General features: G+C 45.4%; 1 protein-coding gene across 1 annotated transcript in view; it reads right to left on the reverse strand.

Moving 5' to 3' along the window:
* CARHSP1 (calcium regulated heat stable protein 1) overlaps positions 1-13,208 on the reverse strand; it is a 57,720-nt gene that overhangs the window by 15,250 nt on the left and 29,262 nt on the right. Inside the window, exons 2-3 of the mRNA XM_044980878.1 lie at positions 3,997-4,189; positions 307-429 (exon numbers count right to left, since the gene is read on the reverse strand). Coding sequence (XP_044836813.1) covers positions 307-429; positions 3,997-4,169 — 296 coding nt within the window. The 5' untranslated portion in view covers positions 4,170-4,189. The remainder of the gene's footprint in view (positions 1-306; positions 430-3,996; positions 4,190-13,208) is intronic.

A 13,208-nucleotide genomic window follows, 5' to 3' on the forward strand; every position in this document is an offset into this window, starting at 1 on the left:
AAGATATGCTTTTAATCAAACAAGTAATTGGACTCAACGCAGAACACATTGGGTGAAATGTAAAGGCCTGTGAAATACAGAAGGTCAGGCTAGATGATCTCACAGTCCCTTCTGGCCTAAAAATCTATGACTTTGTAGTATTGCTCAATAACCAGCTTAGCCTACTACTTTCCATAATATTTGCACATTTTTCTGCACTGAGGTTAAAGTTGCACTACACAGACCCCTTTATAACCTGAGTAATGGGAGGGAAGAGACGGGGAAAGGACATTGCCAACAACCAGCTCGTCAACTCGAAAGACTTACTCAGAAATGTGTACAAAGATGTCTGGCCCTCCATCCGCAGGAGTAATGAAGCCGTGGCCTTTGGAGCGACAGAAGCATTTGCAGACTCCTTTATAGACGGGGCCTTCAGAGGCCCGCACGGTCCTGCACAGGGAGAGGGACACAAATAAGCAGTCCATGTTCAGTTATAGGTGCGCTTCCACCAACAGCAGAGCTAGAGATTACCATCCACACTGAATACAACAGTCCAAATGTTCAGTTACACGCCACTAACGTGTCTCTCTGTGCAAACTATTTTAACATACAGTATCGTATGCTACACACATCTTATCTAACACCCCAATGGCCTTTGAAAATGGGTCAAAAATCAGTACAGATCTATGCTGGTGCTGTAGTCCAACAGCTGACACCTTTAAACACACGTGCTGGGATTGCTTTAGAGTACAGATTTTCTGGAAGCAGCTAGTCACACAGAGCAGCAGTCTTGTCCCAGGCTCCCATGTAGATATTTGTATAACTGTTGCTACAGGGCCTGAGCCAATGAAGTCAATATAAGGACTCCCGGTGACTTCAATGGCCTTTGGATCAGGCCCTTAACTGGTGCGGATAACATCCACCCAACAAACAAAGCTGATCTGCCATTTCCCAGACCTGCAACAGCTGTGGCTGAATAGGCAGTTGGTATGATAAAGCATGGGATGTATTGATCATGCAAAAATTTACTTCAGTGAACAGGGATAAATATGCTCAGGAAATTTTGTGATTTAGCCATTTTGTCCTCTCAGCTATGCTTATCTGGATACCCAGGCAGCCAAACTACCTGTCTAAATACCTTCCAGATCCACAAAGTTGTAATGAAGTTCACTCCATTTTCACTGACTGTGCTCTCCACTTGTAATATTTTTTCCTTTGTTGTGATTGTTACGCTCGCCTGGCCAATATTCGGTTTTATATTTATACCGACACATTCTCTTTCTTTTTCTTCTCCACCTGTGACTCTCTAGAATGGTTATTTTTAAAAAACAGAATAAAAAAGACTGTGCAAGATGTTTGCACCCTAGCCATCACTTCTCAGTTGCCTTTCATAGGCAAGTGTTATACCTTCATTACAGATAACCTCTCTGTGCCTTGTTGGGGAATAAGTGATGCACCCAATGTCTTGCATTCAGCTACGTAAAGGACTGTAAGCGAGAGAGTGTGGAGATAAATAAATAATGTAGTAGCAGATAATGGCGCGCCTTGTGCAAAAAGTAGTGGAAATGCCAGGTAATAGCCAAGAATGAAAAACATGGATTCTGGGGCCCCTGAGGAAGCTGGGGCATATTGATGTGGCTGAATAGATAAAATTACAGTTACATAACAGCAGGACATGAAACATGGTCAACTCACGGCTGCATTCGCTTCTTCACCCCACCTTTCACTTTGTCCCTGATTTTGCGGTACTGTTTGTTTGTTTGTTGTGCTGCTGCTACCATGTGGAATCCAATCTAAAGCTGGTGGGAGGTGGGAATGTAGCGTTTCAGTTTGTCAACAGCCCTTCTGACCTCTCCCTTGCTCACACTGTAGCCCAGGGGTCGGCAACCTTTCAGAAGTGCTGTGCCGAGTCTTCATTCATTCACTCTAATTTAAGGTTTCGCGTGCCAGTAATACATTTTAACATTCTTAGAAGGTCTCTTTCTATAAGTCTATAATATATAACTAAACTATTGTTGTATGTAAAGTAAATATGGTTTTTAAAATGTTTAAGAAGCTTCATTTAAAATTAAATAAAATGCAGAGCCCCCCGGACCAGTGGCCAGGACCCGGGCAGTTTGAGTGCCACTGAAAATCAGCTCACATGCTGCCTTCAGCACCCGTGCCATAGGTTGCCTACCCCTGCTGTAGCCAATTCTCTCTCATTTCTGAGCTGCTGGCAGGATTCCATTATGGCCAACCCCCAGTAGGTCATGTACGTCACCTTCAGAGGGTTTATTTAGATCTGAGTGAATTGAAAAATCTCAAAAGATCTGCTCTGTTCCTGAATCACTCATTTAAAGCCACAAGCCCCAGCAGTGGGAAAATGGGACAGAAAACTTAAATATGAAGTATTGAAAAAAGTGTCCACGAATAACCTCATTTCTACCTCCAAAAGCGAACTAAGAGCCTGATCCTGCACGTATTTATTACTGGGTATAACACTTACTGCCCTGAGTAAGCCACTGACTTCAAATCAGCCTATTCAGGGAAATAAAGCACTCCTCCCAGCAATGTTTATAGGAGACCTCAAATCTGTAATGAACCAGTGGAGAATTTCAGATCACACGCATCAGAAACTAATTTAAAAAATCTACCTGGTGCGACAAGATGTTTGCCACCACAGTCTTTCTTTCCATACAGCTTAGGACTTTGAACTGGCTTAGAGCTCCTTTTGTTTAAAAAGGGCAATCAAAATTAACAGCTGTTTTAATTTTCAGGGTTACCGAATTCAGCAAGATCCTGACAATTAACAGTGATTAGAGAATTACAGGAGCCCTCCCCCAAAAAAACAAAACAAAACCCGAACACCATAAAGTCTTTAAGAGCTGGAGTGGAGATTAATGACTGATAGTTAAAACCTATAATTTAGACATAGGAAAAGTCTAACCCTGAGGTGGTTTTTATGGTCACATCAAGCCCAGACATGAAACTGGGCAAGCACCTCAGGAGGCTTTTTAAACCATAAAATGGTCCATTATAAAAGTTCAGAGCAACTGAAGTATTTTGTAATTAACATCATGTTAAGTTCACGTCTTCTGGTGTGGGTTGTTTTTTTTTAACTCACTGAACACAACTGCTAATATAAATAACCTCAATCTTAATTCTGCAATGAATCAGGAATGTTAATTTCTGACAAGAGAAGGTGGATTACACAGCAGCAAAACACTGCTGACAAACATACCAAGCCAACTAGCTACAGAAGCACTTAAAATATAGACAGACTGAAAGACCGAGGTCTTAGTGATGTAGCATTTTACTGTGAGGTCTGCTTGTACAGACCCCTGCTCCCATAAAGACCTCATTCCAGGATTGGGGTCCAACGGCTGAACACAGCTTCATATTATATATATGCAGTGTAGTTGTACCCATGTTGGTCCCAGAATATTAGAGACAAGGTGCGTGAGGTAATATCCTTTATTGGACCAGTTAGAGCCTGATCCAAAGTTAATTGAAATCAAGGGAAAGACTCCCATTGTCTTCAATGTGCTTTGGAGCACAGCCTTATTGTGCAGCCTCTTTATCAGAGGCCCATGTCATATGTTCAGTCAAAAGTGACCAGACTGTGACCTCTTTGGGGAAGACACTCCTGCAATATTTATTTCACTCGGCCACTCTGGATCCACCTTGTCTTGGTAGAATCCTCAGGGGCCTGTACCGGATGGGTGGGTGATGGAGGGTGATGGATCTGGACAAGGCAGATTGCACTGGAGGGTCAGGGTCTTAACTAATTAAAAACAACCACAACCACAACCACACTCACACACTTTGTAAGGCAGCTTCAAGCAACCCACAAACGCAGCATCCAGCCGAACCCAACAAGGGCAGAGTTATATCAAGAAAGCTAGTATATACCTTGAATAACTCTATTAAACTTGGGTTTTGTGCAAATTCATAGAACACTATTAAAAGAGGTCACATTAAATGTCAATAAATGTCCTTCCTTCCTTCCTCCCCCGTTGCTCCCCCAATACTCACGCTGAAAACGTCCTGGTCCGTCGAGTTGGAAGGGGACTGGGGATAAGGTAACCTCGCATGGGAGATGGAGAGCGATCTCTTGTTCTGCGGTTTTCGGGCAGGTGGAGAGAACGTGGAGATGCTGGAGAAGTGGGAGACTGCTCAGAAGCTGATGACGTGGGCTCAGAAGACATTCCTGATCCCTGAGGAATATCTAGCGGGGGAAGGAAATTCTGATTTAGTACAAGATTTTAACCTTTTCAGTAAAGATCATAGTTTTCCAGCTTCTATGAAGTCATCAAAGCGGGGTCACTTCCCTGCACCCATAGGCCTAGATATTAATGCTCCAAGGCAAACTGCTATGTGCAGGATCATATGACGTACATTTTTGATCAGCTAGTTCTCATGAACTGCATCGGGAAATTCCAACAGAAAATATCCAAAGGCAAGCTGTTGCCTCACAGATTCACTGCCTTATTTCCAACGTGGCTAGTCTCATTTGATGTGTATTGACAATTTACCTATATAAAAACCCCACAAAATTAAAAAGCATTCCTAAGTTCCTTCCTAAGACATTTTTTATTTGATAAAACAGATTAAAAACTGCATTCTCTAGGGGCTTGGAGACAGAGAATCTGGGATTGGTCCTAAACCCTGATCCAGAATCAAAGACCTGGCCTGCCTCCATTCATGTGAGAAGTGGAATTTCTATTGGAAACAGAGGGTCTGGAGAACTATAAACCACACAGCTCTTTTTCCTTTCCTTTCACTTCGTAACGTGAAGTGAATTTTTTCAGGTATATGAAAAGTGCTGGATTCGCAACCTAGGAGACTGAAATCTGTTTACACCACAGAACACGTACTGCAGAGGCAGTGGCAGTGCAAGATTTATTCAGCAGAACTCAACCCAGACCAGGAGGAACCATCACTAGGAAAAAGATAAGTGAAACCAGGTCTATGCTAGGAGCACCTTGCTGGTAGAACTATGCCAGTATATTATACCGGCAAAGCACTCCTCGAGTAGACAAAAATTACACCAGCAAAAACCTTTGTCAATATAGCTTATTCCATGCACCCCCAATCCCAGTGAAATTAGCTATTCCAACAAAAGTGCAGTTTTTTTGGTACAACTGCATCTACACTACAAAGCTGTGTTGGTCAGAGGTCACAAACTAATCACACTCATGAGTGACGAGCTATGCTGGGAAACATCTGTAGTACAGAACTGACCTGATTCTCCCAACCAGTCAAATTCTTGGTCTTCTTGCCAAAACTCCGCAAAAGGGTGTCAAATTGATAAGAACATATCTACCCACTATGACGAGACTGAGACCACGCAGCAGTTCAATGGTAACTGTCTGTCCCCACCACCTGGGTTAATTCAGACCAATGACCGAGAGACAAACACTCCATGGGTATGGCTACACTTGAGAGTTGCAGCGCTGGTGGAGGCTTTCCAGCGCTGCAATTAGTAACTGTCCACACCTGCAGGGCACATCCAGAGCTGCAATTCCCTGGCTGCAGCGCTGGCTGTACACCTGGGTCTGCTTGGGGTATAACCATTGCAGCGCTGGTGCTACAGCGCTGCTCGTAAAGTGTGGCCAAACACCAGCGCTGTTATTGGCCTCCAGGGTATTAGGAGATATCCCAGAATGCTTTTAACTAAATTACTCCCTTTGTTTTGTTATGCTGCCTCTCTTTGTTTTGTTGTGAACTCGGGGCTCCGGAGCTGCTTATCTAAAAAACAAACAGCTCTTGTTTGCTGTGATCAATCTGTAACTGACTGAACAATCAAATGAGATAAACCCACTACCTTGCTGTGAATGAGGCAGGCAGGGGGATGAGTGTTTGCTTGAGGAGAGAAACAGCGGGGGCAGGGGTGAGAAAGGGAGTCCGTTGGAGCAGCTGCTTATCTGGTCTGCAGGCTGTTTGCAGTTAAGAGTAAGGGGTCGGGAAAAATTTCTGATTTTGCAAGGCAGGGAGCTGATACACAGTGTCGGCTCCAAAAATCCACTCTCTCTCTCTCCCCCGGTCCCTGTCACACTCTACCCCACCCCCCTCTTTTGAAAAGCACGTTGTTGCCACTTGAACACTGGGATAGCTGCCCAAAATGCATCATTCCCAACAGCGCTGCAAATGTGGCGACACTGCAGCGCTGGTAGCTGTGAGTGTGGCCACACACCAGCGCTTTCCCTACACAGCTGTACGACCAGCGCTGTAACTCCCAGCGCTGCAACTCTCAAGTGTAGCCATACCCCATATTTAAATTAAGAATCCCAATCCCATGAACACCAGCCAGTCTTGCCCTTGCCCACTTTGAACAGAAGAAAAGGAAAAAAGGTCTTTTCCTTTCCTTACCCCAATCTCAAGTTCTGTGTTTCTAATGACACAAACAATCCAAAACTTTCAGGAGTTTATTTTCCCAGCATTACAGGACTGAGACCACGTCGCATACACAAAAAGCCTCATTTAAAGGCATGGGAGTGGTGATGAGGAATACAAACGCAAGAAAAAATAAAAACCTCTTACTGAAAGGACTAGTCAGGGAAAGAGCTTCCCAAATTGGTTTTGGCCAGTTACAATCAGACACCTTCTTGTTGGGGCAACAGTATATGCTTATACTCTGTGTATTTCTCCTGAGTGAGGCAGCTCTTGAATTGGTTTCAAATGGCAGTGCAAAAGGATCCTGGTTTAATTATTTTTAAATGTAATAGCATTATTTTTTTTAATTGAATACATAAAAAACTGCTATAGCTGCTGGTACATGGAGTAGAAACCCACTGACAACATCATCTAAGATTTAAGCTTCTCTTTTCTATTACTTTCATGTATATTTCAGTGAATAATAGAAGAGTAAACAACAGCACTTTGAAGCACTGAGTCTCTCTGACACCCCCCCGCCCACTCACCCATCCACTTGAAGGAATGTGATCAAGGGCTCCTCTACACACAGAAGTTGTATTGCTTAATTATACCAATGTAGCAGTACAACTCCATCAGTGTGGGCACAGTTATACCAGAATAAAAGTGACTACCCAATATAGCTATACTGGTATAACTGGGAATAAGGGGGCATGAGCTATACTGGTATAACTGCATCCACACTATAGGCTGTAGCAATTTAACAGTTCCAGAAAAGATATCACCAAGACCAAAAGCTTATTCAAACCGGAGTTTTTCAAACTAAACAAAAGAAACCCATCTCACACCCCACTCAGACTCCCACACACCCCTTCCCATGAATTATGGAGCAAATCCTTAGGTGACAGTTGAAAGAGTCACATTCTTGCTGTCAATACGACAATTCCATTCCCGTTAGTTCCTTATTGAAACTATCAAGTATAAAATTAAAGCAGCTTCTTTAGAATGAAGACATCAAGGGAAAAACCTTTTTTGGTTTAATTACTTGAAGTGTCAAGAGGGTAAGGTGGAAGAGACAAGAGCCTCATGTTCCCTTTAGCAAGGCTTGAACTTTTCACACCACATTCTCAAGGGCACCAACGCCCTGTTGAAATAAATGCTTTTTTCAGATTATTTGGACACAGATGGTTCCTTGGGGTATGTCTATACGTACAGCACTGCAGCGGGGCAGCGGTACCGATACAGCTGCACCAGTGCAGACGCTCTATGCTGACAGGCAAGATCTCTCCCGTTGGCATAAAAATAACCGTCTCCACGAGCAGCATAAGCTATGTTGGCAGGAGAAGCTCTCCCGCCGACACAATGGTGTGCACATGAACGCTTATGACGGTGTAACTTATGTTGCTGGAGGGGGTTGGAATATTCACACCCCTGAGCAATGTAAGTTTTGCTGACATAGGCTGTAGTGTAGACACAGCCTGAGAGTCACTGGCCAATGGCAGCCCTGATGTAAGTGGGCTCAACATTTGACAGGGATTGGAACAACAGAGGCAAAGCCATAGGATTTCCCAATTTTTTCCCCAGCGATTTGCTGAGCAAGCTTCTGCTGAGGAAGTCAAGAAGAGACCCCAGTATTACGACTGAAACCCTAAAAACTCTCTTGATTTGTTTTCTTTGCTCTCAAGGGCTGAGCATTCCCAATGGCAGCAGAGCCCTACGATGTCTCCGATGAACCTAACGCAAAAGTAAAACAGAGGTGATTTAAAATTCCAGTTTGAAAACTGAACAAAGCAGAGGTGATATGGGCTGTTGTACCAGCAGCAGTACAAACGTTTACAAAGAAGCAAGGCTTTTACCAGGTTATATACATTTGAATCCACTTGTCAGGTGACACAGAGAGGAAACCCTTGGCATTTTGCTTATATCTATCATGAGCAAAGCACAAAGTAACTGTGTTTCCCCTAAAAAAAATAAGGGGTCCCTGTGGCACTTTAGAGACGAACAAATTTATTGTCAAATGTCTGTAATGAGCCACTCCTTTACCACTTCAAAAGTTATTTCTCCTCCCTTGATATCCTGCTGTTAATTGATTTATCTCGTTAGACTGACTTAACCCTTGGTAAAGCAACCCACATCCTTTCATGTATTTATGCCTGCTCCTGTATCTTTTACTTCATACATCTGATGAAGTGGGTTCTAGCCCATGAAAGCTTATGCCCAAATAAATTTGTTAGTCTCTAAGGTGCCCTCGTTTTTTTTGCTGATACAGACTAATATAGGTACCACTAAAACCTGTGTTTCCCCTGTGCTTTGTAAAACGAGGAGGATGGGAATCAGTCGGAAGCACATTTATCTATAGATGGCCTGCAAAGATATTTACACACAAAAAGGCTATAACGATTTAGAAGTGTGCTGACTCACGTTACTCTTTCACTTTATCCTATTCCTGTGCCCTTTGCATTGTTGACATAAAATAAAATGTGATCAAGGTCCAAAAAAAGGCTGTCAGTTTGTTTGTAACGTACATGTAACCCTTTGTTCTCTCCCCTTTTCTCCCCCTGTCCACCCCCCATCCATGACCAAAGCAGATGCATTTCCCTGGCTCTCACTTATTATTCGTATTACTGTAGGGCCCAGAGGTCCTAAATCAGGATCAGAACCTAGATGCTACATGAAAACAGAGCAAGAGACAGCCCTGGCCTTAAAGAGCTAATCATCCAATTTCAAGCATGATGCAACAAGGAAATGCAACAAATAAACCAAAGGAACAGGACAGGGACAGTGAAGACAGCAGTACTAGAAGAGCTGCAAGGACAACCAGATAGTTGTGAATCAACTGATGTAAAGAAATAAAAGCAATTTCCCAGTTTGCACTCTGCTGGCAATGTCTTACATGCTATGAACCCCTTTCGACAAGACAGTTCAGGAAGGGTTCACACCGTTGTATGATTTTTCCTCAGTTTCTGTTGGGGTTTTACTTGCTTGAGCATTGCATCCAGGGTGGATAAAAATCAATGATTTTTTAAAATAACAAATAATAGATTTTTTTTTATTTAAATCGGATTTTTTTGATAAAATGCTTTTTGAGGAAAAAACCTATTTTTTTTAAGATTCTTGTAATTAAGATACATTATAGCTCAAAGATATCTCATCATGGAATAGGTTTTGTAAAATCTAATTCTACAGTATGAGACAATCTATTCATGTAATGTTTAAGAAAAGTTTTGTAAATGAGTTCCAATAGTTCATGGATTAGGGACCCAATTTTATGGGGTTCCATGGGCTTCTGTATAGATTATTTAGGATAATCTTTCTATCTACCCAATGGGATCAATCTTAAAGATACCATCAGAGATGCTTAGTTTTGCAGTTCTCAAACTGTGGATTTGTGTCTCCAGAGATAACATGGTTGTTAACAGCAAAGATGTTTTTAAATAAATAATATATAGAGGTGAGAAATAACAGACCTCAACCCTACTGTCCCTCTGCAAATTTGTGTACACAGAGTCAATCCCTTACTTCTCTCTAAAAGTGCAAAGTTTCAAAAAGTTCAATGAATAGAAAATTGTTGGGGGCGGAATAGATCTGGACAAGGAGAAAAAGTCTGGAGATAAATGTGAGAAGGGGGGGACAGGCAGTAGAAACAAAAGTGAAACTGTTTGAGCAGCATATTCCAGAAGTCTTGAGGTCTTTCTGAGTGTAGCCTTCATTGATTTGAGATCTATCATACCATTCTCTCACTAGAAGGGAAAACCTACAATGGGAGCAGGCCGTAAAAGAGACCCATTTGGGGAATAAGAACCATTCAAGAAATACATGTTTGCTGATGATGTTTTAAAGATGTTTAAAGTGAACTGGTGGAAGTCATTTAAGCACTTGGATTCAGAGACTGTTGAAGTGATAATCTCACTTTTAACAGCAGTAGCTTTTTCTGCCGGTGTAGAAAGAATATTTTCTTCCTTTGGTCTAATTAATTCCAAACTGAGAAATGGTTTGGGACCTGAAAAAGCAGGAAAGCTTGTTGTTCTTTTCCAGATTATGAACAAATGGGAAAAAGACAGTTACCTTTTCCATAACTGATGTTCTTCGAGATGTGTTGCTCATGTCTATTCCACAATAGGTGTCCGTGCTCGCCACGTCCACCGGTGCCGGAAGTTTTTCCCCTAGCAGTATCCATAGGGGAGCGCCCTAGCGACCCATGGAGTAGCACCTCCATGGCACAGTAAAAGGGGTGCTGCGCACTTCCCCCACCCTCAGTTCCTTCTTGCCAGACAACTCCGACAGAGAGGAAGGAGGGCGGGATGTGGATTACACCTGAGCAACACGTCTCGAAGAACACCAGTTACGGAAAAGGTAACTGTCTTTTCTTCTTCAAGTGATTGCTCATGTGTATTCCACAATAGGTGATTCCAAGCTAGATCTGTTGGAGGTGGGAAGGAGTTCACAAACTCTCAGGATGGAGAATGGCCCTACTGAACCCAGCGTCCTCCCTGGTCTGAGAGACAATCGCATAATGCAAGGTGAATGTGTGAACTGAAGACCACGTGGCAGCCCTACAAATGTCCTGAATGGGGACCTGGGCCAAAAAGGCAGCCGACAAGGCCAGCACCCAAGTCAAGTGCACCTTCACAATTGGTGGCAGAGGGATTCCCGCCAGGTCATAACGGTTGCACGAGGTGATCCAGTTGGAGAGCCGCTGAATAGAGATCGGCCGGTCGAGGCGATGAACAGTTGCGAGGACTTTCTGAACAGCTTAGTCCTCTCCAGGTAAACAGCCAGAGCCCGTCACATATCCAGCGTCTGGAGGCGGCACTCCTCACTGGACGCATGGGGCTTGGGGCAGAGGACCGGCAGAAAAATGTCCTGAGCCATGTGATAGGTGGAGACCACCTGCAGGAGGAACGAGGGGTGTTGGCAGAGCTGGACCTTACCCTTATGAAACACCGTGTACAGGGGCTTGGAGGTCAGGGCCCTGAGTTCCAAGACCGGCCTAGCCGACGTGATTGCAACCAGGAAGGCTACCTTCCATGAGAGGTGTGACCAGGAGCACGTGGCTAGCACCTCAAACGGGGGCCCTGTGAGATGGGCCAACACCAGGTTTAGGTCCCACTGCGGGACTGGGGGCCTAACATACGGGAAGAGATGATCCAGCCCCTTAAAGAATCAGCCAGTCATAGCATGGGAGAATAACGTGTGGCCCTGCACCGACAGATGGAAGGCCGATATGGCTGCCAGGTGCACCTTGACTGATGAGGGCGCCAGGCCCTGGGCTCTAAAGTGAAGGAGGTAGTCCAGAATCAGCTGGATCGGGGCGACCACCGGGGAAACGCCCTGCTCGTCCACTCGTCTGGAAAACCAAGTAGGCTCGGCATGTGGAGGGGCGCCTGCTTGCTAGAAGAACGCGCTGAACCCCTTCCGAGAACGTCCTTTCCTCCCTACCTAACCACTGAGCAGCCACACCATGAGGTGGAGTGCCGCTAGGTTGGGGTGGAGGAGGCAACCCTGGTCCTGGGAGAGCAGGTCCGGACGGGACGGCCACAATGGCCCATGAGGGTCCCGTACCAACGGTGCCTGGGCTAGACCAGGGCAATCGGAAGGACCCGGGCCTTGTCCGTCTTTATCTTTTTCAGGACGTTGCCGATCAGCAGGAACAGGGGAAAGGCATAGAGAAACTGGCTTGACCAGGACAGGAGGAAGGCATCGGAGATGGCACCCCGTCTCAAACCCCCCCCGGAGCAGAACCGGGAACAGCGACAGTTCTGCCGAGTCACGAACAGGTCCACCTAGGGAGTTCTCCACACTTGGAAAAGTCTGTGCACCACCTCTGGGTGGAGAGACCACACATGCTGAGAGGAAAAGTCCCTGCTCAAGCGATCCACCCGCACGTTCTGGGTGCCCAGCAGATGGAAGGCCTGTAGGCAGATGTCGTAAACTATACATCTGGCAGAGGGCAGAGGATCAGGCCCCGCCTTGCCTGTTGATGTAGAACATCAAGGCCGTGTTGTCCATGAGGACCCTGACCATCCAGCCCTCCAGGTGCAAGCGGAAGGCCATGCACGCCAGCCATACCGCCCTGAGCACCTTCATGTTTATGGAGGGTCAGATTCTGAGCCGACCACAGACCTTGGGTCTGAACATTCCCCATATGCGCCCCCCATCCCAGGTCCAACGCGACAGACACCAGTTCCAGCAACAGGGCCCTGCCCCTGAACGGGACCTCTTGGAGCATGTTTCTCGGGAAGGACCACCACCATAGGGAGGTGATCACTGGCTTTGTCCATCCTGTCCCTGGCCTGTGAGAACTCTGAGGCCAACCAGAGCTGGAGGGGCCTCATCCTGAGACTGGCATGACAGACCACATACATGCACGCCGACATGTGACCCAAGAGCTGGAGGCACACTCTGGCTGTTGTCACCGGAAACCTTCTGACCATATCAATGAGCCCCTTCAGGGTCTCGAACCTGTCCAGTGGGAGGGAGGTTCTGGCCGACGAGGCGTCCAGGACTGCCCCGATAAACTCTATGCGTTCTGCTGGGACTAAGGTGGACTTGGTGTTGTTTACCAACAGGCCCAAAGTGGTGCACATGGCCACAAGGAGCGCCACGTGATCCCGCACCTGCTACCAGGAGCTGCCCTTGAGCAACCAGTCGTCCAGATAGGGGAAGATCTGGACCCCCCAGCGCCTGAGATAGGCTGCCACCGCCAACATGCATTTCCTGAATACCCTGGGGGCAGTGGACAGGCCAAACGGGAGGACTGTAAATTGGTAGTGTTCCTGCCCCACTGTGAAACGGAGGAAACGGAGGGGCTTATGAATATGTAGATAAGCCCTATGTTAGCTGTAGAAGCCAATATTTTAAGTTTCTCATGT

The sequence above is a fragment of the Mauremys mutica genome, chromosome 11 (genome assembly GCF_020497125.1).
Source record: "Mauremys mutica isolate MM-2020 ecotype Southern chromosome 11, ASM2049712v1, whole genome shotgun sequence".
NCBI lineage: Eukaryota > Metazoa > Chordata > Testudines > Geoemydidae > Mauremys > Mauremys mutica.